The following is a 23,806-nucleotide window of genomic DNA, read 5'->3' as shown; positions in this document are numbered from 1 at the left end:
AATCCCCTTAACAGAATCTTTTCCAGGTTACCTCTATCTGCTCTCCCTAGTTTACAGATGGAAACTTACAAGAAACATTAGCAAACTAAAATACTGACTTAGGTTTCAGAAAGTAACTATTAAAGTCAGATTTCAGTGGAGCCCCCTCCCTGCTTATTTTCATCTTTGAGTTTTTCTACAAATAAAGCTTTTGGGGAGCCCCTGCTGTGGTAGTTAACCATTTTATGAGTGTTATGTGGGTACGGATTTTTTTTTTCAGAAAAAGTAGGAGTACACAATGGCTAAATTGTTTTCTTCATGTTCGTGTTTCAAAATGCAGTCCAATATGACCGCGTTGAACGAGTCACATGGCCCTCTAGGCTTGCTTTGGACACCCTCCACTTCTTGCCTCATAGTGTCTTTAATGTCAGTCCACGACATTTATGTAGTGCCCACTTTGTGCCGGGCTCTGTGTGGAGTAGCCTTTAGCAAACTTCTCAAGTTGTTAGCACTGTTTATTAAAGAATGTCCTCCTTTATATACTAGGAGTCAAGAGGCAGCAATCTGGAATGAAAATATAGCTGGGAGGAATGTAAAATTAATTGGGTAATTGATGTTTGTGGGCACATAAATAGCTTGTCGATATTTGTTTTGATTAATTTGTGGACAGCATACACAATAAAACTCATTTATACTGACCTCAATTAGAAAAGTTATGCCCCGTGTTAATATAGAGAGTCTGTTGTAGATCTATAAATTATGCAACAGTTTTCCTGATTGATCAGTTATATAACAGATCCAACGAGTGAAAGTCGTTACATGTTCAACTTTTAGCTAAAGGAACTATATTGAATGTGTCCAAACACAGGAGAAAATAATGAGCTGTCTCTGTTGTTGCACGGAATGTTCCAGTTTTTTTTCCACAGGTCAGTGATTCCCAAAGTTAGAAGAATTTGTCCCTGGTTTCCTGTGATTGGACATGGAGAATTCTGCACACAATAGGAGTAATGAAATATTAGTTTAATTAGATGAATATATTTGACCCAAACAATCAGTTTTGAATTATGGCTAGCATGGTTTAAAAAAAAAAAAAGGAAAAAGCTGGTGATGGGGGAGTGTAAGGGGAGGGGGATTATAATCTAAACAGTTTTCTAAATTCAGCAAAGGCAACACATATCTTACATATTAATGATTATCTGCCAAATACAAAGTGGAAACACTATCTTATTAGGACAGTTTATGCTGCAATGATAGTTTAGATTAAGAGATTGGACTTCGCTTTTTTCATTTGTGTGATATATATCCTTGAATAACCCCTTACAACTTGCAAGAGAGGAAAAAAATTAAATTCCAAAATTCTGAGTGAAACGTTCTTTCAGATTTGCTCCTTTAAAGACCCCAGGCAAAATATGTTCTTCAATATTTTTAATATGACAGTAATTGCCCTTTAAGAACAAATTAATTGAAATCTATGAGGGTGAATAAAATCCTACTATTTTATGCAGTTGATTTGCAAAAACTTGTCCTACAAAATCCTATAAAGCTGTCCTACAGCATTGTTTGGAGACTGAGACCGCTTCCAGGTGAAAGTTGTTTTACGATTGTGAGACTCAGAAAACTGGCAGGGTGAGCTTTACAAAATATTTCTAGTTTTTCAGTGGGGCTAATATTCAGGAAAGGTGGAGCAAAAGCAAAAGGGTCCTCACCTTGGAAAAGAGCTCCTAGATACCGACAGAGTTTGTTATATTTCACACAATTGTCCTTTCATCATTCCTTGTGAGTGTCCTATGGAAATGGCACTGAGCGCAGTCAGCTTGTAGATACCGAATCGTTCTTTTGTCTTTTTTTTTTTTTTTTTTTTCCCCTCATGCTAGCTAACTAAATAGATGGTCAGCTTCAACTATCACCTCTTAGGTGTATGTTCAAATGTAAACAAGTGCTGTTGCGTGGAAGTAAAGAACTTCAGAGCTGGAAGGGACCTAGCAATTGTGTATTCTGACCCCCTTATTTTAAAAAGAGAAAATCTAAAGCCCAGATTTGATAAAGGTTGCACAAATCCATGCAGGTAAATAAGTGGTAGAACCAAAATCTGGGATTAGTTATTCCTAGCTAAGAGGTCTTTTCATTTTTCGGCAGGAGCTGTGACCTACTCTTTAGGTTAAATTAGAGAACTGATGCAGTTATTTCTCTCTAAGGTGTTAGTTTTCTGATGATTCTATAATCATTGCTTCTTATTTAAAAGGTGAAATTTAAAACTGCAATGGGTGGTTTTCAGCTTTGCTGTCGTAGGGACTTTAGCAGCTACTTTCAGAAGATTACAGATGAGAAGCTGGCCTTTGTTCTCAGTCTTTAATCGCTTTTCTCTTTTGATGAATTTGAACCACAGCAATACAGATGAAATGATAACAGTAAAAGTGCCTGGAAATTTAAAACGGATATTGCAAATACTGTCACATCACGAGTGCTTTGAATTTCACATTCTAAATCACGCATCAAATTCAAGTATCCTGCTCTAAGTGTGGCCAAACATGCAAATATTTGCTTTCTGAGTAATTTGCCCTAATGACTTTGAAGCATTTTTGAGAAACAGTGGTGACATTGTTCTGCCCTGGCAGAAAGCATATCCCTTGTCAGATGTCCACAGAGATCCTAACAGTCTACGGATGCATTATTAAGGCATGAGTACTACACAGTATTTGCTAACCTTGCCTTCTAGTTGGCAAAATGTTAGGTATCTAGGTCGTCACATCACCCAAGCCTTCGTGACAAGTCTGCCTGGCAGCCACTCTTAGTTAACCATTAGGAAATAGAACTAGCAATATTTGTTTTAAAGATTTATTTATTTATTTAAGAGAGAGGGTGTGCATGCGATTGGGGATGGGGCAGAGGGAGAGAATCTCCAGGCAGATTCCCCACTGAATGCAGAGCCTGATGCGGGGGCTAGATGTCACGACCCATGAGATTGTGATCCATAAGATCATGACCTGAGCCACAACCAAGAGTTTCTTGGACTCTCAACTGATTAAATCACCCAGGCGCCCCTAGGATTAGCAATATTTTAACTTCTGAAGTGAAGCCCTCTTTTGCAAACTCCTCTCATCCTTTCTTTGATTACACGGAAAGCAGCATTGGCAAAGTCTGGAGTGATCACATATGAAGCTGTTCATTGAAAGTTCTGTTTCCACAGCTATGATACCTTCCAGGTTGATAATTTAAATCTGTTTGGCCAGAAAATAGGAAACTTCAGCAATCAAAGGAGCACAAGCAGTGTATATTTTGCCTTTCCTTTGCCCATACTTAGGCACTACACTTTAGTAGTGAGATTTTGATACTGCTGTGAAGCATATTTCGGGCAGCCCTGATGATAAAGACCATGGGTGTTATTACATTATATTCAGTAAGTAGGACATTTTTCTATTACGGAAAGAATGGGAAGATTTCCCTGGGATGAAGGAAAGAGAAGGGTAGAAAGCTAATTGCTAGTTGTTTAAAAAGAGTAATCTTGTAGGGGTTGTCAGTATGTTTCTTTTTTGGTTTATGTTCTCAGTGTACTTTATAAACATTTTTTTTTTCTTTTTAAACAAAGCACTACAAATTCTTTTCTAGGAAAATAAACTCCAAACAATGTTAATATTTTTTCAAAGACTAGTAAGAGTGTTTATTGTAAATTTGGAAATGAAAATGAAATTAAAGATTTGTCATGTGTAAAAATGTTTAAAATTATTAAATGTTACTGTTAATGTGTAAAAAGTTCAGTGTAGTGCAGTTAAATATTGATATTATCAATTGTGCTCCTATCTGTGGCTGCGTTTTATTCATTTACTTAACAAACATTTAAACTACTGTGTGTATTTTAGATCTGTGAGAAGGTCAGTGAGAGGCAAGCCATATTCTGTAAAAAGAGCAAATAGCTGATAGTGGTCCCCACTTTATTCAAAAAGATAGAACAAGTTAAGGGACAAAGTTAGGTCTAATTAAGACTTTTAGGGGAAAGTGAATTTTAAAATGAGCTTTGAAAGAGAAAATGAACAGGAACTAGTGGAGAAAGGGATGCTTGGCTGCTTGGCTGAAGGAGAAGAAAATCGAAGGCATAGTGGTAGAATGGGTAATGTATTAACGAGACAGAAAGATTCCAGGAAACAATTCATGCTGTTAAAGCATGGCAAAATTATTTATTGAGCACCTAGGGACATCTTTCCCTAAGCTAGAGTGGTTAAATATTCCTTTTACACATGCTAAGTACAGGGATTCAGATCTCAACTCTAGAACGAAGGAATGAAGCCAGAGAGAAATTTTAGAATTTGCTTCTAGGTTTTAAGTTGCCCGATTCTATATTAAAAGATTGTTGAATATTAAATTTTTATGTTTTAAAAATAGTCAACTGATTCCAAAAGAGAGAAAAGAAGTGTACCTCTTTTAACGGCTGGTTAAATCTTGGCTTATATTCTGAATAAAATAGTTCATATATATTCAAGAAGAAGCACCTGTTATTAAACTTTGTAAGGCACCGTAAGGCTCTAAGAACCTTAGAGAAGAGGATAGGACGTTTTAAAACATCTTTTTGGAAGTGTTTGTAAACACATTATTATACACCAGTGCTTACTTAATTTCTACATTGTTCAAGGATGTGTAACGTTTGATGAGGAGTTACATGTTATGATGAATCATTAGTTTAGTCTATAGAAAAATAATTTGAGCAACACAAAAGGTTTTGCTTGGTACATCTCAGCTACCAGTCTGATCTTGTTACTGACATTAAAATTTCATCTTTATGAATATTTTTACCTAAACCTTTAACATTTTTCCCTAGGGTTTTTTTTTATTAAGTTTTTATTTAAATTCCAGTTAGTTAACAGAAAGGTAATATTAGTTTCAGGTGTACAATATAGCGATTCAACACTTCCCTACATCACCCGGGCTCATCACAACAAGTGCCCTCCTTAATCCTCATTAAAACTTTAACATTTAAAATGTTTAGATTACACTTGTCTTTCACATGAATGGAGAAATTATGCCCCCCCCCATTTTTATCATAATGTTATTGGTTCGGTCAATACATTTTAAAAAAATGTTTTAAAATATGTCATCACTTATAGCAGGAAGATAAAAATAATTTCACCGAATACTATTAGTGCCTCTCAGAAATTGGAATGTAAGGGTAAGATCTTTACAGTAAGTAACATACTCTGGGTTCTTAAATTCTGGGATAAAGAGCTATTCAAACAGGAATGGTTAAAAAAAAATCCCAGCATGGGACTATAAGAACCAACAATCCAAAGATGCCATTCTTGGATTTGAGTTTGTTAAAGGGTGTTTGTTTTTTTGTTTTTGTTTTTGTTTTTGTTTTGTTTTGTTTTGTTAGGGGTTTGGGACAGCAATATAGGGTGATAGGCTATTTCAGGAATGCTGTTTTTAATTTAAATAAATAATCATAATGACGCATTTTTAGTTTAAAAAAATGACAAATTAGAAAGGTGAGCTTTATTCTATCAAATGTAATGTGGTTAATTTCTAAATATCTTCCAGTTCCTGTTTTCCCCAAATGATTGCTTTCAATTTGGTAGATTTCTTTAACATTTAATACTTTATATATAACTTGGATAGGTGATGCAAAATGTAAATCTTTATCCTTCCATTGAGTAGTTTAAAATTTATTTAGAAGACATGAAAAGAGAAAGCAAATATCAAATGAGGAAGGATAGGACTAATAGTAAAACACTATATATATAAAGTTTTAGAGGAAACTTAATGGGGCGAATAAAGTTTAATCAATAATAGCCTATAATAAAGTCTTGATGTTTATCATAATTGGCTTCATAAAAATCTACTCTGTATTTGCTGTGCTCATTTCTGTGGGAAACAACTTCTTTCAAAAATCTGTAATATGGTTTCAGAGATAGTATGTATGTTTTTGAAAGCCGTTCTCAATTATTTTTTATAAAGCTGGCAGAAACATTTTCAAAAGATTAAAAATTAAAAAGACATAAGTAAATTAAAATGTTTGCTCTACTGTGGCATGATCACGAATAATGGAAAACTGTAGATACTTTATAAAATTCAAAACATCTATACCATTGTAAAATGAGCCTTTTTGATAGATGTGTTTCTGATGAATTTTAAATGCTGAAAGGAGGGCCAGTTGTGTTCTGTAAATGATCATGAAGAAGATAATATATGTCAGCTGAGGGGATGCCTCTTGGTTTAAACAATTTCAAGGATAATTTCTTCCTATTATGCTGGTAAAGTGAGATCATTAACAGATTTGGTGTTCGGTGTGACTAGAAAGACAGAGGGGGAAAAATCAAAGGACTCGAAGGCATTTACTGAGTAATGCAAAAATTCTCAATGTAGAATTTTACACAGCAGGCACTTAAGTCCATGTGTACAGCAGGCTGCTCACAGGGTGAAAAACAAAACAACACCGCCCCCTCCCCTGCTCTGTCTCAGCTCACCCCCCCTCACTCCATTGACATGCATAGCTGGCCTGGTAGGTGTAAAAATAGACTGGCAGAGCCTGAATTGGAAATGGTCACTGAATGCAGCCTGCAGTTGCTGGGGTTTTGAGTTCTCTCTGACACCAGCAAGCCAGCCAGCAGATGGGGAGAACTGGTGAGGGGCGTGTAGGGGAATTGAACAGAGGAGCCAAGGATCGTCTGGATGAATTGTCCACGGTAGTGTCCCCCTGGGAGCCCTGGACAGAGCACAGAGGGCAAGCACAGGCCCAGTGACAGCAGGAACTGTAGCACTGAGATGGGTAATGCAGCTCTCTGCCCGTCCTGTCATGCGGATAAGAGCGTAAGAGCACAAGGACACATGCAGGAATTGGATAAAACCCCAGACTACTATGGCTGTAGCAGTGAGGACACCAGCGAACTTGGGGTGTGGGTAAGTTCCAAGCCACAAATGAGAAGGAGGGGAGGATGGTGGCATAAGGATCAACAGTGGACCTCATTGGTCAACCTCCAAACTTCCTGGAAGGAAGTCGACAGAATAAAACCAATGTGATCAAACTACCCAACTGCCTCCGGTTCGGTGGCCCACTGTTGCGTCCTTTTCGTGCCACACAGCGTCACATGTTTGTGTCTCCTGAGTTTGGCTTTAGCTAGGAATTGACATTTGGAAATAAGCGGTGATGCTGCCTGTTTAATTTGAAATTGTGTGCAAAGCTGAACATATATTTTATTATAGAGTGACTTAGAGAGCAATATTGAAGAGATTCACTTCCATTCAGCCTGTCACATTCTTTGGCCTATTTATATATTCATGTATAGTTCATTTTCCATTAGGTCACAGGGCGTTTTTTAAGCATATGCTAACTTGGAATCCCACTTGCAGCCTATAAAGGCATTTTACTTCCAATATTTGACTAACTTCAGTGAAAAGGCCTTTAAATACCATTCTAATTATGATACTCATATTTTGTACAGAGGTTTGAGAGTTGAGCAATCAAATGTTTAAGTTGCCTTTCAGAGTGTAATAATTCATAGTCATGATATATTCCTTAAAATGGTTACAAAGGCCTATTGTGATTTTTGGCGGGAGGGCCAACAATCTCTTCCTGAAATATTTTGATTTTCAAATATTTTGATTTTCAAATTTGCTGGAGAATAAAGTTTATCTTTGATCTGTCAGGCCCAGGAATTTGACCTTACTACAAGTTATTTATTTTGGAGTGAAACCATGAGACCAAGATATGTAGGATTTCTGAGTAAAAGGAACAGAGCGGTTGTAGTCATATTCAGGACGTGGCACCTGATATTTCCAGGGGTGAGAAGAACAAGGAGGTGAGGAGTCTGAGGTGCTCTTTGGCTGTTACTCTGATCTGGATGAATCTCGTAATTTCCTAGCCTTGAAATGCTGTCAGACCCCAGTGAAACTGAAACAGAAACTAAGAACTTATCAATAAAGACACCGTGCAGAGCCAGTGTTTGCCGTTAGCAGGAGTGAAAAGAAAGTCTGTCAGCACTGTAGTGAAAAAGAGGACAGTGCTTCCGGGAACGGGAATGGAAGTCACCCCAGGCAGGAGAAGAAGCAGAAAGGTGGGGAGGCGGGCAGTCTCGCCGGGGAGAGGAGAACCCCGGCCTTAACAACCATGCGGCCGACGTGTCTCCTTCTGGCTTGTGGGTTACATTACCCACATCCACCAGGAGAGTCACTCCAGATTTCTAAGCGGCCGCTTCTAGTGCAATTTCTGAACTGAGGTGGCAAAAGTGAACTTTTTTGGTAACCTTTTAGCAACTCGACATGCTTGCTTAGCTGCAATGTGTAAATGTATTCCCTCAGAAGCAAGTGCCTTGTTTAAAAGGTGGCTTCTATGAATATATTTTTATTAATTTAGAATTTTAGCCATTCTTTCAAATGTTAGTTAATAATTCCTTCCCTATTTTTAAGTTGCATTAGTGTATTCCATCTTTTTCACCTTTTAAACGTCATTAAGAAAAATGCAATGCATGAAAATAAAGGTGCTTTAAAAATTAAATATAGGTAAACAAGAGCAAGTGCTTTTGAGGTCCAAGGGCTGGAGTGGGAAATTCACACAAAACTTCAGAGTTCAGAAAACAATTAAACATGTTTTCGAAGAAATAATCACCAGCAATATCATTCTCTCATTAAAATCCTTCTATTTCTATTAATATAGATGCTGGTCCTGAAAAATGTGAGTTGATTTAAAAAATAAATCACAATCTGATTTCTCTGAATTAAATAACATATTTATAGTCTGCTGATTATTGAATAAACTCTTCTGTCAATGATTATAGATGGGAGCATATAATGATTGCTGTGAGTTGGAAAGTTATGGTAGAGGTGGAAATGTACCTGTTGTCTTTCTTCCCAAGTGATATTCTACTCAGAATTTCTTCATTTTGTGGGGCCATAGTAATAATAATAATAATAATAATAATAATAATAATAATAATAGTAATTCTTAATACCAAGGATGACTTAAGCTAAATACGTGGTTCTGTCTAGCTGAAGTTTTCCAAACTTAAGAACTCTCTTTCTTTACTGTTGAATGGGTACTATAAGACTGAAGTCACTCACTCCCTAGTCATCTAGATAAATATATTCCTTAGTCATTTTCCATCGTTCATGCTTGTCACAATTAATGTTATACAGTTGTTAAGAGCTTTAGAACTTATTAACTTATATTTTTATAATATTCTTTTTTGGTCAAGGAAGACAGAAAGAGAGGTACTTGGCATCTTTTTCATAGAAATAAACTTAGAAATGTTTTAGATAATTTATTGTGTCATTAGGCCAAATATTTCAAATAAATAAATTTTCCATTTTTTTTCATAATCAGAACAAAATTTATAGAAAGAAATATAAATTTGAGATACTAGAACTGCTGGGTTTTATGTAAATCAATACTTCATTCTTTTCTATAAGTTTTACTTAGAATTTTGAATATTCTAAATTCATTTATTTGTGTAGATAAGTATAGCAATAAGGGATAAATCAGTTATCAGGAATTGTGTTGAAAGTAAGGAACCAAAAATAATTTCTCCTTGAACAGTGTTATTGTATGTCCATATTTGCAATTCCAATTATAAGCTTATGCTTTTTTAAATAAAAAAGATAAAGAAAACCAGACCAGAATAATTTCCAGATATATTACATAGCAAACACAGAAAATTATACCAAAAAAACCAGAAAACTAAATATTATTTTGGCATTATGATAAATTTTTAAAGTGACAGTGAAAAAAATGAACAGTTAATATGCCACAAATTTTTAAAATTCTATAACTGGACAAATAATATGTTATTTTCCTAATATATATACAAATTGAAGTTTAAATTCCAGAGCAGAGGTCCGCTAACTTCTTCTGTAAAGAACTATAGAGAGCGAACATTATAGACGTTGCAGGCCACCTGGCCTCTGTGGCAGCAACTTCTCTGGGCCAGTGTAGAGGGAAAGCAGCCATGGACAATAGGTAAACAAATAGGTCTGGCTGTATTTGCACAATTACTAAATTTTTCTATTATTATACAATTGCTAACTCTTCAGTTACTAAATATGAATTTAGTTATTATTTTTTCTCATTTGTAAAGATACAAATTAAAATAATCATAAGTTACCATTCTGTTAACAAAGATATAAAATATAATAATATTAAGTTTTAGACGATTATGTTGAGACTGATAGACATTCCTGAGATGCTGTAAATTTTTCTAATTATTTGAAAGCAAGTTGGAAATACATTTCAGACTGTAGTTACAGTTTCTGGTTTTCACTTTTCTAGTGCAGTGAGGACTCTAGTAGCAGGGACATATTTGCGTGGAGATAAAAGAGTAGGCAACACACCTGGGCAGATTCCTACCCCCAACTGCAGGTATGGGCTGGCCTGGATTCCAGTTCATTTGTTGTGAGTATTCCGAATGCCTGCGAGCATCCCCCCTCTCACTCAGACTCTAGGGATGAGAGAATTCTACCTCCAGAGACCTTATTCCAAATCCACTGAGAAACCATCTGCCTTCCTAATGAAGATGTTAGGCTCCTGAGCATATGGTAGGGTTTTCTTCTGAAATGTGGTTGCCTCTTACATTAGACCTGATAGGACTTGAATCTGTTATTATCACAGTTAGGTTGTTTTGTTTTTCAATTTAAAAATTTTTGTAAATTTGAATATAATTGACACACCATGTTATGTTAGTTTCATGTGTACAACATAGCGATTCAACTCTGTGTCATGCTATGCTCTCCACAAGGATACATACGATCACCATACAAAGCTATTACAGCACCATTGACTATATTCCTTATGTTGTACCTTTTATTATTATTACTTATTCATTTCATAACTGGAAACCTGTATCTTTTACTCTCCTTCACACATTTTGCTCAGCTCCCCACCCCCCTCCCATCTGGCAACCATCAGTTTGTCTCTGTATTTATAATTCTGATTCTGTTTTTCATTTAGTCTTTTGTTCTGTTTTTTAGATTCCACATGTAAGTGAAATCATATGGCATTTGTCTTTCTCAGTCTGACTTAATTCACTTACCATAATACCCTCAAGTCCATCCATGTTGTCATGGATGGCAAGATCTCATCCTTTTTTATGGCTGTGTAATATTGTGTGTGTGTGTGTGTGTGTGTGTGTGTGTGTAATATCCCATTATTATATATTATATATATCATATATATATATATTTATACACACAGACACACATTACATCTCCTTTATCCATTCATCTACCAGTGGACACTTGGGTTATTTTCATATAGTGACTATTGTAAATAATGCTGTGTAAACATATGAGTACCTATAACTTTTTGAATTAGTGTTTTCATTTTCTTTGGGTATTATTTTTATTAGCTGTTTTATAATTGCTATAAGGAAGATTTCTTCATAGAGTTTTGATATTAACTCTAAAAAGAGCCAAGAATATAATGAAATCTATACTGACAAAGCATTTCAAAAAAACATGAAATGATATAGAGCATGGTTATGTAATTTTTGGACGATTTATTTAAAGATTAAGGTTGAAAGAAGATAAGACATGGCTCTATCCTCTAGGAACTTTGCAGTCTAGTTTTAGAAATAGAACTTATCCACATGTAATCAATTAACTCTAAAGGCCAATAGGCAATTATGTGACAATGTGAGTGGTGAAATGAGTGCCTATAAGATGCTGAAGAAGGGGGAGAATCAGTGCAGGCCAGTGTGGGGAATGCCTCATGGACAGTGCTGATATTCAGCCAGTATGGAGAGGAACAGCTGTACCAATTGTTTACACCTTGAAAAGCTTCCATAAAGGCTAATGAAAGCATTGCTTCTATGAGCCCACCAAGCTGTCTTCTACTGAGGCTACCTGGAACTTATTTCCAGGATTCCCCAGTCCACTTCATCCCCTGAATGAGGGAACAACAGAATAGTGCCTGGATCAGCAAGGGGCCTCCAGGAGCACTTTCCTCTAGGGCTAGAGCCAGCATCCACTGTGATTGGTTGGTGCCTAAGCTGTACCTTCTGCTAATGGAGAAATTGGAGTCTGTAGTAGATCTTGGAAGCAGAGTACAATCTTGGTTCCTATTGAGAAGAAAGTATACCCAGGGGCACCTGGGTGGCTTAGTTGGGTAAGCACCTGCCTTCAGCTCAGGTCATGATCCCAGGGACCTGGGATCAGCCCTCATTGGACTCCCTGCTCTCCCTCTCCCTCTGCTGCTCCTCCCCCACTCCGCTTATGCTCTCTCTCTCTCTCTCTGTCAAGTAAATAAATAAATAAAATCTCTTAAAAAAGAAAAGAAAAAAAAGTATACTCAGTAAGTATGTGTTGAGCATCCACTAAATGCCAGGCACTTGGTCTACCAAGATAAATAAGACACACAATCTTGGTTTAAGAAATGTAATCTAAGATGGACAAAATAGGAGTCCCCATATTGCTGTGGTGTGTTGAGAAAGCACAGGGTGTTCTGGAATACCTAAGGATGACAACTCAATTAGGGGATTACAGAAAAGTCAAATCTTGAAGCATTATGGGCAGATCACAAACTCAGCGCTGCAGTCAACAATAACACTGGAATGACAGAGAAGCAGTGCGTAAACCCCCACAGCTTGGACACACCTAGTTTCTATTGGATGTGTGTGGAACTCATGAAATTTGGAGAGTCATCTTGGGATCAAATTATCAAGAGCTCCATAAGCCAAGCTTTAGAATTTGAATTCTATTCTAGGGAAAGAGTACTGATCAAAATCTGCTTTAGAAGAAGCAATTAGATAGTGGTTTGTGTATTAGAAGCTCCACTCTCCTTGCAGTGTCTTAAAAAGAGAACCTGACACCTAATAGATGCTAAACAAATATTTGTGGAAAATATGAGTAAATTAATGACTAGGAAATCACCCAAGTTAGCAAATCTAGTTGTGGGCATTTTCTAGCTGCAGGTGACAAGCCCCCAGATGAAAGCAGAGGCTGTGAAAGTTGAAAAGTGATAGAAGCACAAAAGACATCTCTAAAAACATTTAAAGAACTTGGTGACTAAGAAGTTTGAATTATAACCTTCTGTTCAAAAAAGGAATGTACCTTTACTGCAAATGCATACACAATACTGCTGTGAAATATTAATTGTATGAAACATGTTTACTGTATAAAATATATGTTTTCCTGAATTATGCATTCTTTGTATCAAGTCATACATAAAATGCAAGTTTGAAATTCAGTGAAAGATTACGTTGTGATAAGAGGAATCATTACAAATAGTCAATATCTAATATAATATTTCTATTATGTTTTTCTTAAAATGAGGTTCATCTAAACCAAACATAATTCCTTCATTGAACTATGTAATAACTTTTAATAGTCTTTCTTCTGCTATATTTAATAAGAGTAGTTCTGCTGTACATCTAGTGGCCTCTTCAAGGTCACACATATGATGGGGCTGAGAATACACTGGGGAGAGAGCTGTCTTTTCAACCATATTTTGCTTCCTTCCCACACAGACATCTGCCATACTTCTTACGCACTTTCAATTCCTGCATTAGATTTAATGCCCTTTTAGTGGGTGAAACTTAAACTTCAAATTTGTTATGGCACAAGAAATACCTACTGGTTTACTGATTCCTTCATTTTCATTTGACAGTTCTCCTTGAGATTTGGGGCATATTAGATCACATTTGACTGTCAGAATTTTTAGTGTTTGACTTCTCAGAACATACATTCATATCATATTTGTGTGGGCTTATGGGACTATAGTAAAACACTTTTGTGCCTTTCTTTGTATTTGCTTGTAAGAAGTAAAAATACTAAAATGATCATCTGAAGTGAAATCATTTCAGTGGTGTCTTTGAGCTCATGGATTGCATCTAAAAGCTATGCAAAAGACAGGTATTTCAACAGTAGAGATTGTGAATTGAAACAGTGTTTTTGATGAATTATAAATGTTGCTGACATATTATTTTAAGTTTTGAGATTTTTTGGTACTCTATCTACCTTAGTTATCAACGACTTACAAAAGGGGGCTTTGAATATGATGTATACTGAATATGGTGTATAAGATTATGTCATACCGGATACTCTAACAATTTCTATATTCTGGTTAACAACTCCATTAAAGAAACATATGTATTAAATTTCTAAAAATTGATAATTTGTCTAAGTTAGAATTCTCACTTTATCAAGGGTAAGTATGAGAAATTGGATCTGTCCAGGCAGAAATAATGTATTGAAACTAGAGTCGAAGTCTCTTTAGATTTACTACCTTAGTGTTGTATCTTTGTAAGTTGTTGACCTTCTTAAAGAAACTAGAAAGCATCTACTAAGACTTCTAGTAAAACAGAAGTGCACACGGTTAAGTGTCTGCCTTCTGCTCAGGTCACGATCTCAGGGTCCCGGGATCGAGCCCCACAACCTGGCTCCCTGGTCAGCAGGGAGTATGCTTCTCTCTCTCTCTCTCTCTCTCTCTGCCGCTCCTCCCCTGCTTGTGTGTGTGCATGCGTTCTCTCTCTCTCTTTCTCTCTCACACATTAATAAGTAAAACCTTTAAAAAATAACAAGTACACAAGAAAATTTGTGACTCTTAACTTTTTGGAAATCACTGGTTGTCACATACAGTTTTTTTTCTCCCAGATATACAAAAGGAAAAGGCAATTTTCAGAAATAAAAGACATTCACGGGGCGCCTGGGTGCCACAGCGGTTAAGCGTCTGCCTTCGGCTCAGGGCGTGATCCCGGCGTTCTGGGATCGAGCCCCACATCAGGCTCCTGTGCTGTGAGCCTGCCTTCCTCTCCCACTCCCCCTGCTTGTGCTCCCTCTCTCGCTGGCTGTCTCTATCTCTGTCAAATAAAGAAATAAAATCTTAAAAAAAAAAAGAAATAAAAGACATTCAAAAAATTTCCACCAATAAGTTGTATGTTTTACAAACTTGACCGTATATCTATGATACATAATAATTTTTTTAACTGGCTTATCATATTCAGCTTCTTATGCATTCCTACATCAAACATTTTGGCCGACTAAATGATTGATGATGACATAAGGGATAAGGCGTATTTGGGTTGTGTAATAAATACATAGAATGAAAGGTCTAGTTAATCCTTTATGTCAGCACCTCCCGAAGTGTGTTCTGTGAACCACTCACATCAGAAGAATCATCTGGGGTGTTTTAAAGTGATGTAGATTGCTGAGCCCCACTCCAGACCTCCAGAATTAGAATCTCTGAGGTGGGAGCCAAGAGTATCTATTTAACAAGATTAAGCATGATCTCTAAGTAACCCTTGAGTGCAGTGAAGTATGATAACTACTGCTTTATGTTCTAAGAGGTTGATTTTACTGAAGAGAGAGGGCTGAATATGTACTATCAGCACACAGGAGCATAAAAACCCTTCACATTTTATTAAGATTCTTCTAATCCAGCTTAATTCAACTGATTGCCAAAATTCTATTAAGTGGCAATTACAGAAACCAAGACCACACAGGGCACGTGAGAATGGAGTTGGCTCTGCTAGCAAATGTCTCACAAACTTGTCCAGGTATCTATAGTACATAATATTGTATGAACTCCTGCAGTTATTCTGTATGGTTTTAAAAGGAGGAAAGTGCTTGCATTGCACAGCAATGGAATTTTAAATGACAGCACTTAGAGTACATTTAAGCTCCAGTTCCAAAAGCTAATAATTACTGTATACCTATATAGAGTCCTTTATTCATTGTTTAACCTTGTAAAGTCCTGTCAGAAATCTAGGCACTGAGGTTCTATAAGACATAGTTGTGCAAATGTGTCCGATTTTTTTTTTTTAATAGGAATTTCATTCCACTGTTGAGCAGCCAGCTTTAACAGCAAGATTGTTCCAAATGATCTGATTCTCTCCTGGAATCAACATCTAGTACAATATCCTGGTTGAATTCCACACTTCTGCCTGAATAGTCATGTAGCACATGGCAGATGATTAACAAAGTTCTTCTGGTCTTATTAAAAGTTCTTAGTACACCAACTAATGTGAAGTGTTAAAAAGTCATTCTATATATTTTCAACTTTAAAAATTATATATGCATTTCTAAAAGATCTGTAAAATTAAGTATTAAATTAATCTCTTCCAAGAAAGTAAACGATGATTTTTATTGTCTACATGCTCTTTTCTTATTTTTCTTTTCCTTTTCTTTTCTTTCGTTTTCCTTTCTCTTTCTATTACTATGTAATATATATAGGTATATATTATATATTATATAAATACAGACTGAAAATCAATTTTTTCTTTGGTGTTGATTTACATATACTCACCAATTAATTTTTGAAGAATTAAGCAATGATCCAGATGGACATGTTAACTTCCATTCCTGTTTAAAATGTGACCCATACAGGGGCACCTGGGTGGTGCAGTTGATTAAGTGTCCAACTCTTAGTCTTAGTTCAGGTCGCGATCTTGGGGACATGGGATCCAGCCCCATGTCAGACTCTGCACTCAGTGTGGATTCTGCTCAAGTTTCTCTCTCCCTCTGCCCTCCCCCAACCACCCCACACATGCTCACCCATGCCCTCTCTCTCTCTTTCAAATAAATAAATCTTAAAAAAATAAATAAAATGTGACCCATACATATACATCTACGCGTCAGAGTCTAGCGATGGACAATTTCAGCCAAGTTGTTGAACCTTTGTTACTTTCCGGTCCATTCCTAACCTCTTGATCCAGCATTGAGAATAGATCTGTTCTACTCAGGATCAAAAGTTGATTTAAATGTGGAAAATAACAGTAGAATAAATAAATGAATGAATAAATGAATGAATAAATAAATAAAAGACACGTAGGAATATAGGGGGATTCTATATTAATTATTAATAATAATAACTACCATTTATTTAGCTCCTATTAATTTACCAGGCTCTGTAATGGTGTTCTGCATACCACTGACAACAGAAATGTCATTTACCCCTGGTGATAGCTTTGTGAGTCCAGTAGTAAAATTTCCTTTAATGAGTGTTTGCTACCTCAATACGCTCTCCTTAGGGCTTTTACATATATTACAATTAATCCACATGACTCTGCATTTTATAAACTAGAAAACTGAGGCTTGAGTTCAGTAATTTGCTCAGGGTCAGACATTAATGGTAAGTGGTGAAACAAGAATTAAAAAATAGATTTAAGCTCACTATGTTATGCTGGTTTTTCAAGGAAAGAAAAATGTTAAAAAGGAGTCATTAGAGGAAGTTAAAAGTTTGTTGAAAGATTTTCAACAATTGGAAAAAATTGCCCACTTGGAAAATTTCAAGTAAGATTGTAACTCATGCTTAATACCAAAATAAATTCCAAGTAATTAAAAGTCAATGGAGGAAAAGTGATTTTTTAAAGCTAAAAGAAAATGAAGAGAAGTATTTCATTGATTTCAGTATTGGAAAGCATAAAAGCAATGGTATAAAAATCTAAAAGTGAGGGACACCTGGGCGGCTCAGTCGTTAACCGTCTGCCTTCGGCTCAGGGCGTGATCCTGGCGTTCTGGGATCGAGCCCCAAATCAGCTTCTCTGCTGGGAGCCTGCTTCTTCTTCTCCCACTCCCCCTGCTTGTGTTCCCTCTTTCGCTGGCTGTCTCTCTCTGTGTTAAATAAATAAACAAAATCTTTAAAAAAAATCTAAAAGTGAGGTTTATACTTTTAAATCTATAAAATTTAGAACTCCTGAAAGTCAAAAGATAAAGAAAATAACAAACTCAGAAGAACTTGCAACAAATATGACAAGACATTAACTTGTCAATAAAAGTTTTTAAAATTAAAAAAGACATTTAAAACTCTAAAAGCACCAAAAATTTGAACAGACAAGTCAAAGAAGACAAAAAATGTAATAGGCAATAATTGTATAACTAAGTTTTCAAATTCTTCAAAAATAGGAAAGATAAGTCAAAACCATAATGATACACATATCACTTGAGCCAAGCAACTTTGAGCATGTTGCTGTGTTAGGATGGGCCCTTCCACAAACAGGTGTTACTGCAGCTTTTGATTCAGTCTCTCTCAAGGACAGTTGTGCAATATTCTAATATGTCCCAAGAATCTACATCTTTGAAATGATTATTTCACCTTTAGGAATTTAAACAATGGACATAATCAAAACAGGCACAAAGACTTACATAAAAACTTTTTACCATAGCCTTCTTGACAGTAATGAAAATCAAAGGTACTAGTTGTACAAATGATTAGAGGCTAAAACCAATTATAATCTATCTATAAACTATTGTATGAGATTTAGAATATCTTTCAAAACTTTTGAATGATGTAGGCAAGACTTACTTGGTAACGTTTTAATTTTTTTTTTTTAAAGATTTTATCTATCCATTTGACAGAGATAGAGACAGCCAGCGAGAGAGGGAACACAAGCAGGGGGAGTGGGAGAGGAAGAAGCAGGCTCACAGCAGAAGAGCCTGATGTGGGGCTCGATCCCATAACGCCGGGATCACGCCCTGAGCCAAAGGCAGACGCTTAACCGCTGTGCCACCCAGGCGCCCCCTTGGTAACGTTTTAAAAGAAGAAGATAGGGTGTTACTATCTTGACTTTGTAAAAACATTATACACACATCTGTAGTGTATATGTAGAAAAATTCTAGAAGAAAATACATCAAAATATGCACAGTTAAGTTTGAATAATGGGATTATGGCTGCTGGCTGATTTTTTAAAAATTTATTTTTCAAATGTTCTATGAGAATATATATTTTATATTGATCCCCTTACCTTGTTTAAGGGAAGGGAGATTATAAGAACAAAAAAGGATGTAAAGAACATAAGTTATATGATTTTAGACAAATACTCTAATAGGATATACACTTATTTTTTAGGTTTTGTAACAAATTATTATTTTATTTAATATCCTACTGTTATTTAGCTTTTCAATTAATTTGGAGGAACTGAGTTTTTTAAAAAAATATTTTATTATGTAGGAACCGACTTTTAACGGGTACATTTTTACTACTTAATTTTTACTGGGAAAATAAGATTTACTATTAACCTTTCTTATAGGTGTAACCAACATTTAAACAGCAGGTGTGGTGATTAACTAAGAACAGCTGAGAGAGGTTTCATCCCTCTTGGAGGCAGTCCAGGTTTAAATCCCACTCAGGGAAATATGTCAGTATGAGCTAGTAAAAGTCTGCATGCTGCTTTAAAAACAGAGGAACAAATGTTGTCTTTGAAGCTTACCATGCTGCGGAGCTTGACAAAACTTTTCCTTTGTATGGGAATGGTGATCACTGTGATAGAGACCTTGCTCTAGATTCACTTGTCAAATAGAATGTGCAGTAATATTTTGAAATAGTGAAACCGTGTCCTTCAAAGTCATGACTCCTGGGTTAGCACTGTTAAAGAAATCTTGGTATTTTAGAGGGTTCAGTGCCTTATGGTTCAAACTTTAGGCTCTGCCCCTAGCACAAGACAGGGAACTGAGCAGCAAGAGAGATCAGAACATGATCATTGGGCTCGGAATGTGGCCGCAGTAACTTTTCCCCCAAACAGAAAGCAACAGATAATCCTGTAAGTCAGTCAGTAGTGAAAAGTGAACGGTGAAAACTGTAACGCGGGCTCTAGGGAGACGGTAATGCTGGGTGGTTATGATTATGGCCTCTGAGTGAGACTGGAGACGAGTCTCAGCTCTGGCATTTGTTACCAAAAGTCCATGGACAGTGGCTTAACTTCACTACGCCTCAGACTCCTTATTTGGGTGGTTTATGAGGATTAAATGAGAATATAAATGTTTTTGGCATACAGTACAATTAACCATTAACATTATAGTGGAAAGCATGAGGAAGAAATACAAGTACAAAATAGTGTCCATCCTTTAAGGAGTTTGTGGTCTGGTTCAGCAGCAGAGTGTATGCACACAAAAGCAAACAGTATTGTAGAGTCTCTCACAAACGGACAATTTAGAAGAAGCAGGTCCAGGGGGCATGTAGAATCTTAACATGGTGCCTGTCAGTCCCTCTTCGATAGGAAAATATTCATAAATTTCAATAAAGGAATCATTAAAATTACATAAATATACATGAATCACGTAAAAATGATGAAGAATTGTCTTGCTTGTTTACAATGCTTTTTGACAGTTATCTTAAAACAAAAAAACAGTGAAAGAAATGTGGTAAACCCAGTCAAAACATGTGTAATCAATTCTCTTACTTGAAATCATAAACAGAAAGACTTTAGGTCAGGTTAGATCCTTGTAATAATTACTTTACTTCGTAAGTGCTAAATTAATAGTTACATTTATGAGAGGATATTACCAGTAGGGGAAACTCAGTGACTAAAATGCCCCACAATTCTTACACGTGGGAAAAATAAACCAAATGGAAATGGAGCTTCTCCAGCTGGAGGATTGTATCCTGTAGTGATGCCACAGGATTTGAACATAGACCCAAGTTCTCATCATGCTTCACGGTATGTGCTGGGTCCCTCTTTTAAATGTTGCTAATCAGAAATGGCCCAATGTAAACATCTTTTAAATGAAATTCTCAATATCTCTTACTTTCACAAGCCTTGTCCTTTAATTAGGGAGACAAAAGAAGCCTGCCACTTGGTTCTAGGTCAAGGACTAATAATGAGGTATCTATGGTAGTGATTTTATGAAGAGTTTTGACATTTCAACTAAGTTAATTTTGTTGGATGAACAAGATCTTTTTGGCTAAGGTTAACTACTGCTTTGCAAAAAAAAGTTCTAATGCTATCTTTTTATGTGTCCAAAAGTAACCTAATTCTCCTTTAGAAATTTTCTAAGTTTAATTTTTGAGCAATTAAAGCTAGAATAACTTATATTTATCTTACCTCTTGTCGGCTTTGTATAAGCTTTGTATACACGATAATGCCCTTCCTAAGGTTTCATTATCAACATAATGATCTTTATTGGCTAATGTATTTTAGGCATTGAACTAGCCTTTGGAAATTCTAAGAATTATAAGACATGATTCCTGCCTTCAAGCAAAATTATAGTTTCGTTCTGAAGATGGGATATATGATGCTCTCGCCGTACACACACCACACACCACACACACATATACATACATATATGTCAGTTTAATATTATGTGTTGTACCACAGGGTAGATATTTATATAAGAATGTAGAAGTGGAATTAAATATGTAGATTTTCTATGACCAAAATGAGATATATATTAAATGCATAATAATTCCAAGAGAAAACAGCTTCTCTTCTCTCTATCTTGGTCAGAATAATTTCAACAAACCAATGATCTCTTTTTTTATTTAGAAAGTTAATTAGTCTTAGAGTAACTACCGAGGTTATTGAAAGATATTACCGTATGTTGTTATGCATTCAGAAATAATGAGTAGTCAGGAATTCTCTTCTTTGGATGATTTAGACAATAATAAAAGTTTATGTATTGCTGTATATAAAGGGTTTTTTTTCCCCAGAGAAGAATAAAATTATAGTTTCTTATTTCTAAAAAGATAGAATACTAATGGTTCTGTGTAGTTGGTATCACTAAGACAGTGGTTCCTTTTATATTTAATTTCTTTGCTAATGTCATTGTTGTCAGAGTCAGAGAATGTTGAGCTCCAGAGCCTATGTAAATCCAGTCCATTGCTAAGGACAGTAGTTTAGTCATGACTTCAACCGAAAGACAGTAATGATACAGATGGAGGCCATCCTTACTCATTACTCTTCATTTACCCTTAGGAAGAGTTAGGCGTTATTTGGTTTTATTGTGGATATCTGATAGAATTATAAAGGAAACCTCAAGGAAATTTAATCTTAGGGAAGGAGTTTTGGATAAATTAATATAGCAAGTATAACTTTTGCTAATCGAGGGTTGAAACCAAGTTTTAAAATTTAATAAATCTGCAAAAGTATTTACTTGATGCAGCAAAATTTTCACGAGTTTAGTTCATATTGACCAATGCTGCTTCAGGCTCAGGCCCCTCTTTGGTCGAGGAAACTTCTTCCTTGAACTTCTTCCTTTATTTTGTCTCATTTCCACAAATATTTGTTGAGCTACTCTTTGTTGGGCACTGTGCTGTGTAAGTCATGGACTCTCTCTACCCCGGAGGGCCAGGCTAGTTAGGGAGATAAACAGGTAAACAGGTAAGCTGGGGGCCCTGGTGAATGATTGAATGCTCAGGGTGTTTTGGGACCTCAGAGGGAAGTCGGTAGGTTGAGAAGGTGTTCTAAAGAAGCTATCCCAAGCCTCTGGGAGAGAGACCCAAGGGTCCACTTAATATAAATTCTTATAAAGTCAAATAATAAAAAACAACTAGTAGAGAATTCTTTATTTCTCATTAAACCTGGCTTAGGCCTGATTTTTCTTTTAGAAGGGTCTTAGACATCAGAACCAAAGCTTTGTTCTATCAGATGAATTAACCCTGCTTTTGTTTTTAGTTATGTTTAAATTAGGAGTTTCCTTTTCAAAATTCTGTTTAGAGTTGATGCCAATGCTCTTATACCAACAAATCAAGAATTTGTTTTGAAAGCTGCTTCAGAAGAAGTGCAGTTATTCTTTGAAATTCAGTAATAACTAGAGAAGTTTTTATTGACTGATTTCCAACAGAGGGATTTTGTAGTATAAGCTGAAATGTTTAGGAAAAAAGTCGTGCAAGCTACAAATACTTGATATGTTAATTTTTTTTTCACTGCAATATGTTATGTACTGTAATTAATCAAACACATTCCTTTTTTAAGTCTGTTTTCCATCCTATGTTTTATGTTTCAGTGTAAAATTACATAAGCTCTAACCTTGCATGGAGTTAGTATTGAATAGCTCAAACCATTCTTGACAATTGCAGTTCACAGCACAGAGGTAAATTTAGAAAGTTACAGCAGGTCACATCCATTGAGGATAAAGCAATACCTCAGTTGTATCCTAGTCTTATGGGGAAATGTTAGCTGCATGATACCAGGATTCTGAGCTCATTAGAAAGCTCCTGTACAGAATTCTATTTTAGTCTCACTGATATATGTATATCAGATATATATATCATACATATACATATATACATATATATGTGATTTTGTTAATATGTATGTATGTATATATATGTATAGATATGTATCTATGTGTGTTATCTGTATCTATACATATATATGTATCTATGCGTGCATATACTGCTGTATACATATATACTGCAATGTTTATTTTATTAGCACTTCCTGGCATTTCATGCGAGATATTGATAGGCCAATACTATTTGCTTCCTGAGGCAATACAGAAGGGCTTCCCTAGTCATAGGAGTTTTATGGACAGAGAAATGGTAAGGAGTAGAGCAAAATCTGGTATCACTACCAAAAACCTGGGCCATCTCCCAGAGGTTATGCTGTGGCATTTAGTTCATACTCTCCTGGACTTTTTTTTTTTTTAAGATTTTATTTTTAAGTAATCTCTGCCCAATGTGGGGCTAGAACTCAACCCTGCGACCAGGAGTCACATATTCTTCTGACTGAGCCAGCCAGGTGCCCCTCTCCTGGACTTTTTAGTCTTGCATTTTCAACATACTACAGTGTAGCAATAGTACAAACTATTGTAGTCTCTCCAATTTTAGGGTATTCTATCCCCCAAATTCTTGTTCTTGATTAGAAGTGTCACTGATTACCTGCCAAAGCTAGATGTCTCCAGGCTTTCCTTAATTTCTTCTCTTCTATAAACCCTCAAATTTGGTTTCCCCAAATTTTATAGCTCCTTTTCCCTATATGACAAATTGTGACTTTTTCACATTGCTGTCCCTGATGACATTGCTTATCAGGACTATTGCAATAGTATTCCAAACTGTCCCACAAACTCCATTCTCTTTCCCCTCTAATTCATCCTCCATATGTTGCTAGAGTGATTTCAAAACAACATCCTGATTCTGGCTTTTTTTGCACACCCCCTCCCCCCCAAAGGTGACAATCTTCTTATTATGGCATACAAGAAC

At 35.9% G+C, this 23,806-nt stretch overlaps 1 protein-coding gene across 49 annotated transcripts in view; it reads left to right on the top strand.

Annotated features, from left to right (window-relative positions):
* Window positions 1-23,806, top strand: part of ANK2 (ankyrin 2) — a 629,716-nt gene that overhangs the window by 405,100 nt on the left and 200,810 nt on the right. For 4 of the 49 annotated variants that reach the window (XM_034671330.1, XM_034671317.1, XM_034671318.1 and 1 more), the window contains exon 1: window positions 6,490-6,864. The exons of 20 other annotated variants lie outside the window; for them this stretch is intronic. In XM_034671330.1, coding sequence (XP_034527221.1) covers window positions 6,730-6,864 — 135 coding nt within the window. In that variant the 5' untranslated portion in view covers window positions 6,490-6,729. Of the gene's footprint in view, window positions 1-6,486; window positions 6,865-23,806 lie in introns of those variants that run through there. 25 more of the 49 variants (XM_034671338.1, XM_034671343.1, XM_034671351.1 and 22 more) reach the window with 13 other exon arrangements.

The sequence above is a fragment of the Ailuropoda melanoleuca genome, chromosome 11 (genome assembly GCF_002007445.2).
Source record: "Ailuropoda melanoleuca isolate Jingjing chromosome 11, ASM200744v2, whole genome shotgun sequence".
Taxonomy (NCBI): Eukaryota; Metazoa; Chordata; class Mammalia; order Carnivora; family Ursidae; genus Ailuropoda; species Ailuropoda melanoleuca.
The sequence above is the reverse complement of the archived record's forward strand: the minus strand, read 5'-3'. Positions and strand labels throughout refer to the sequence as shown.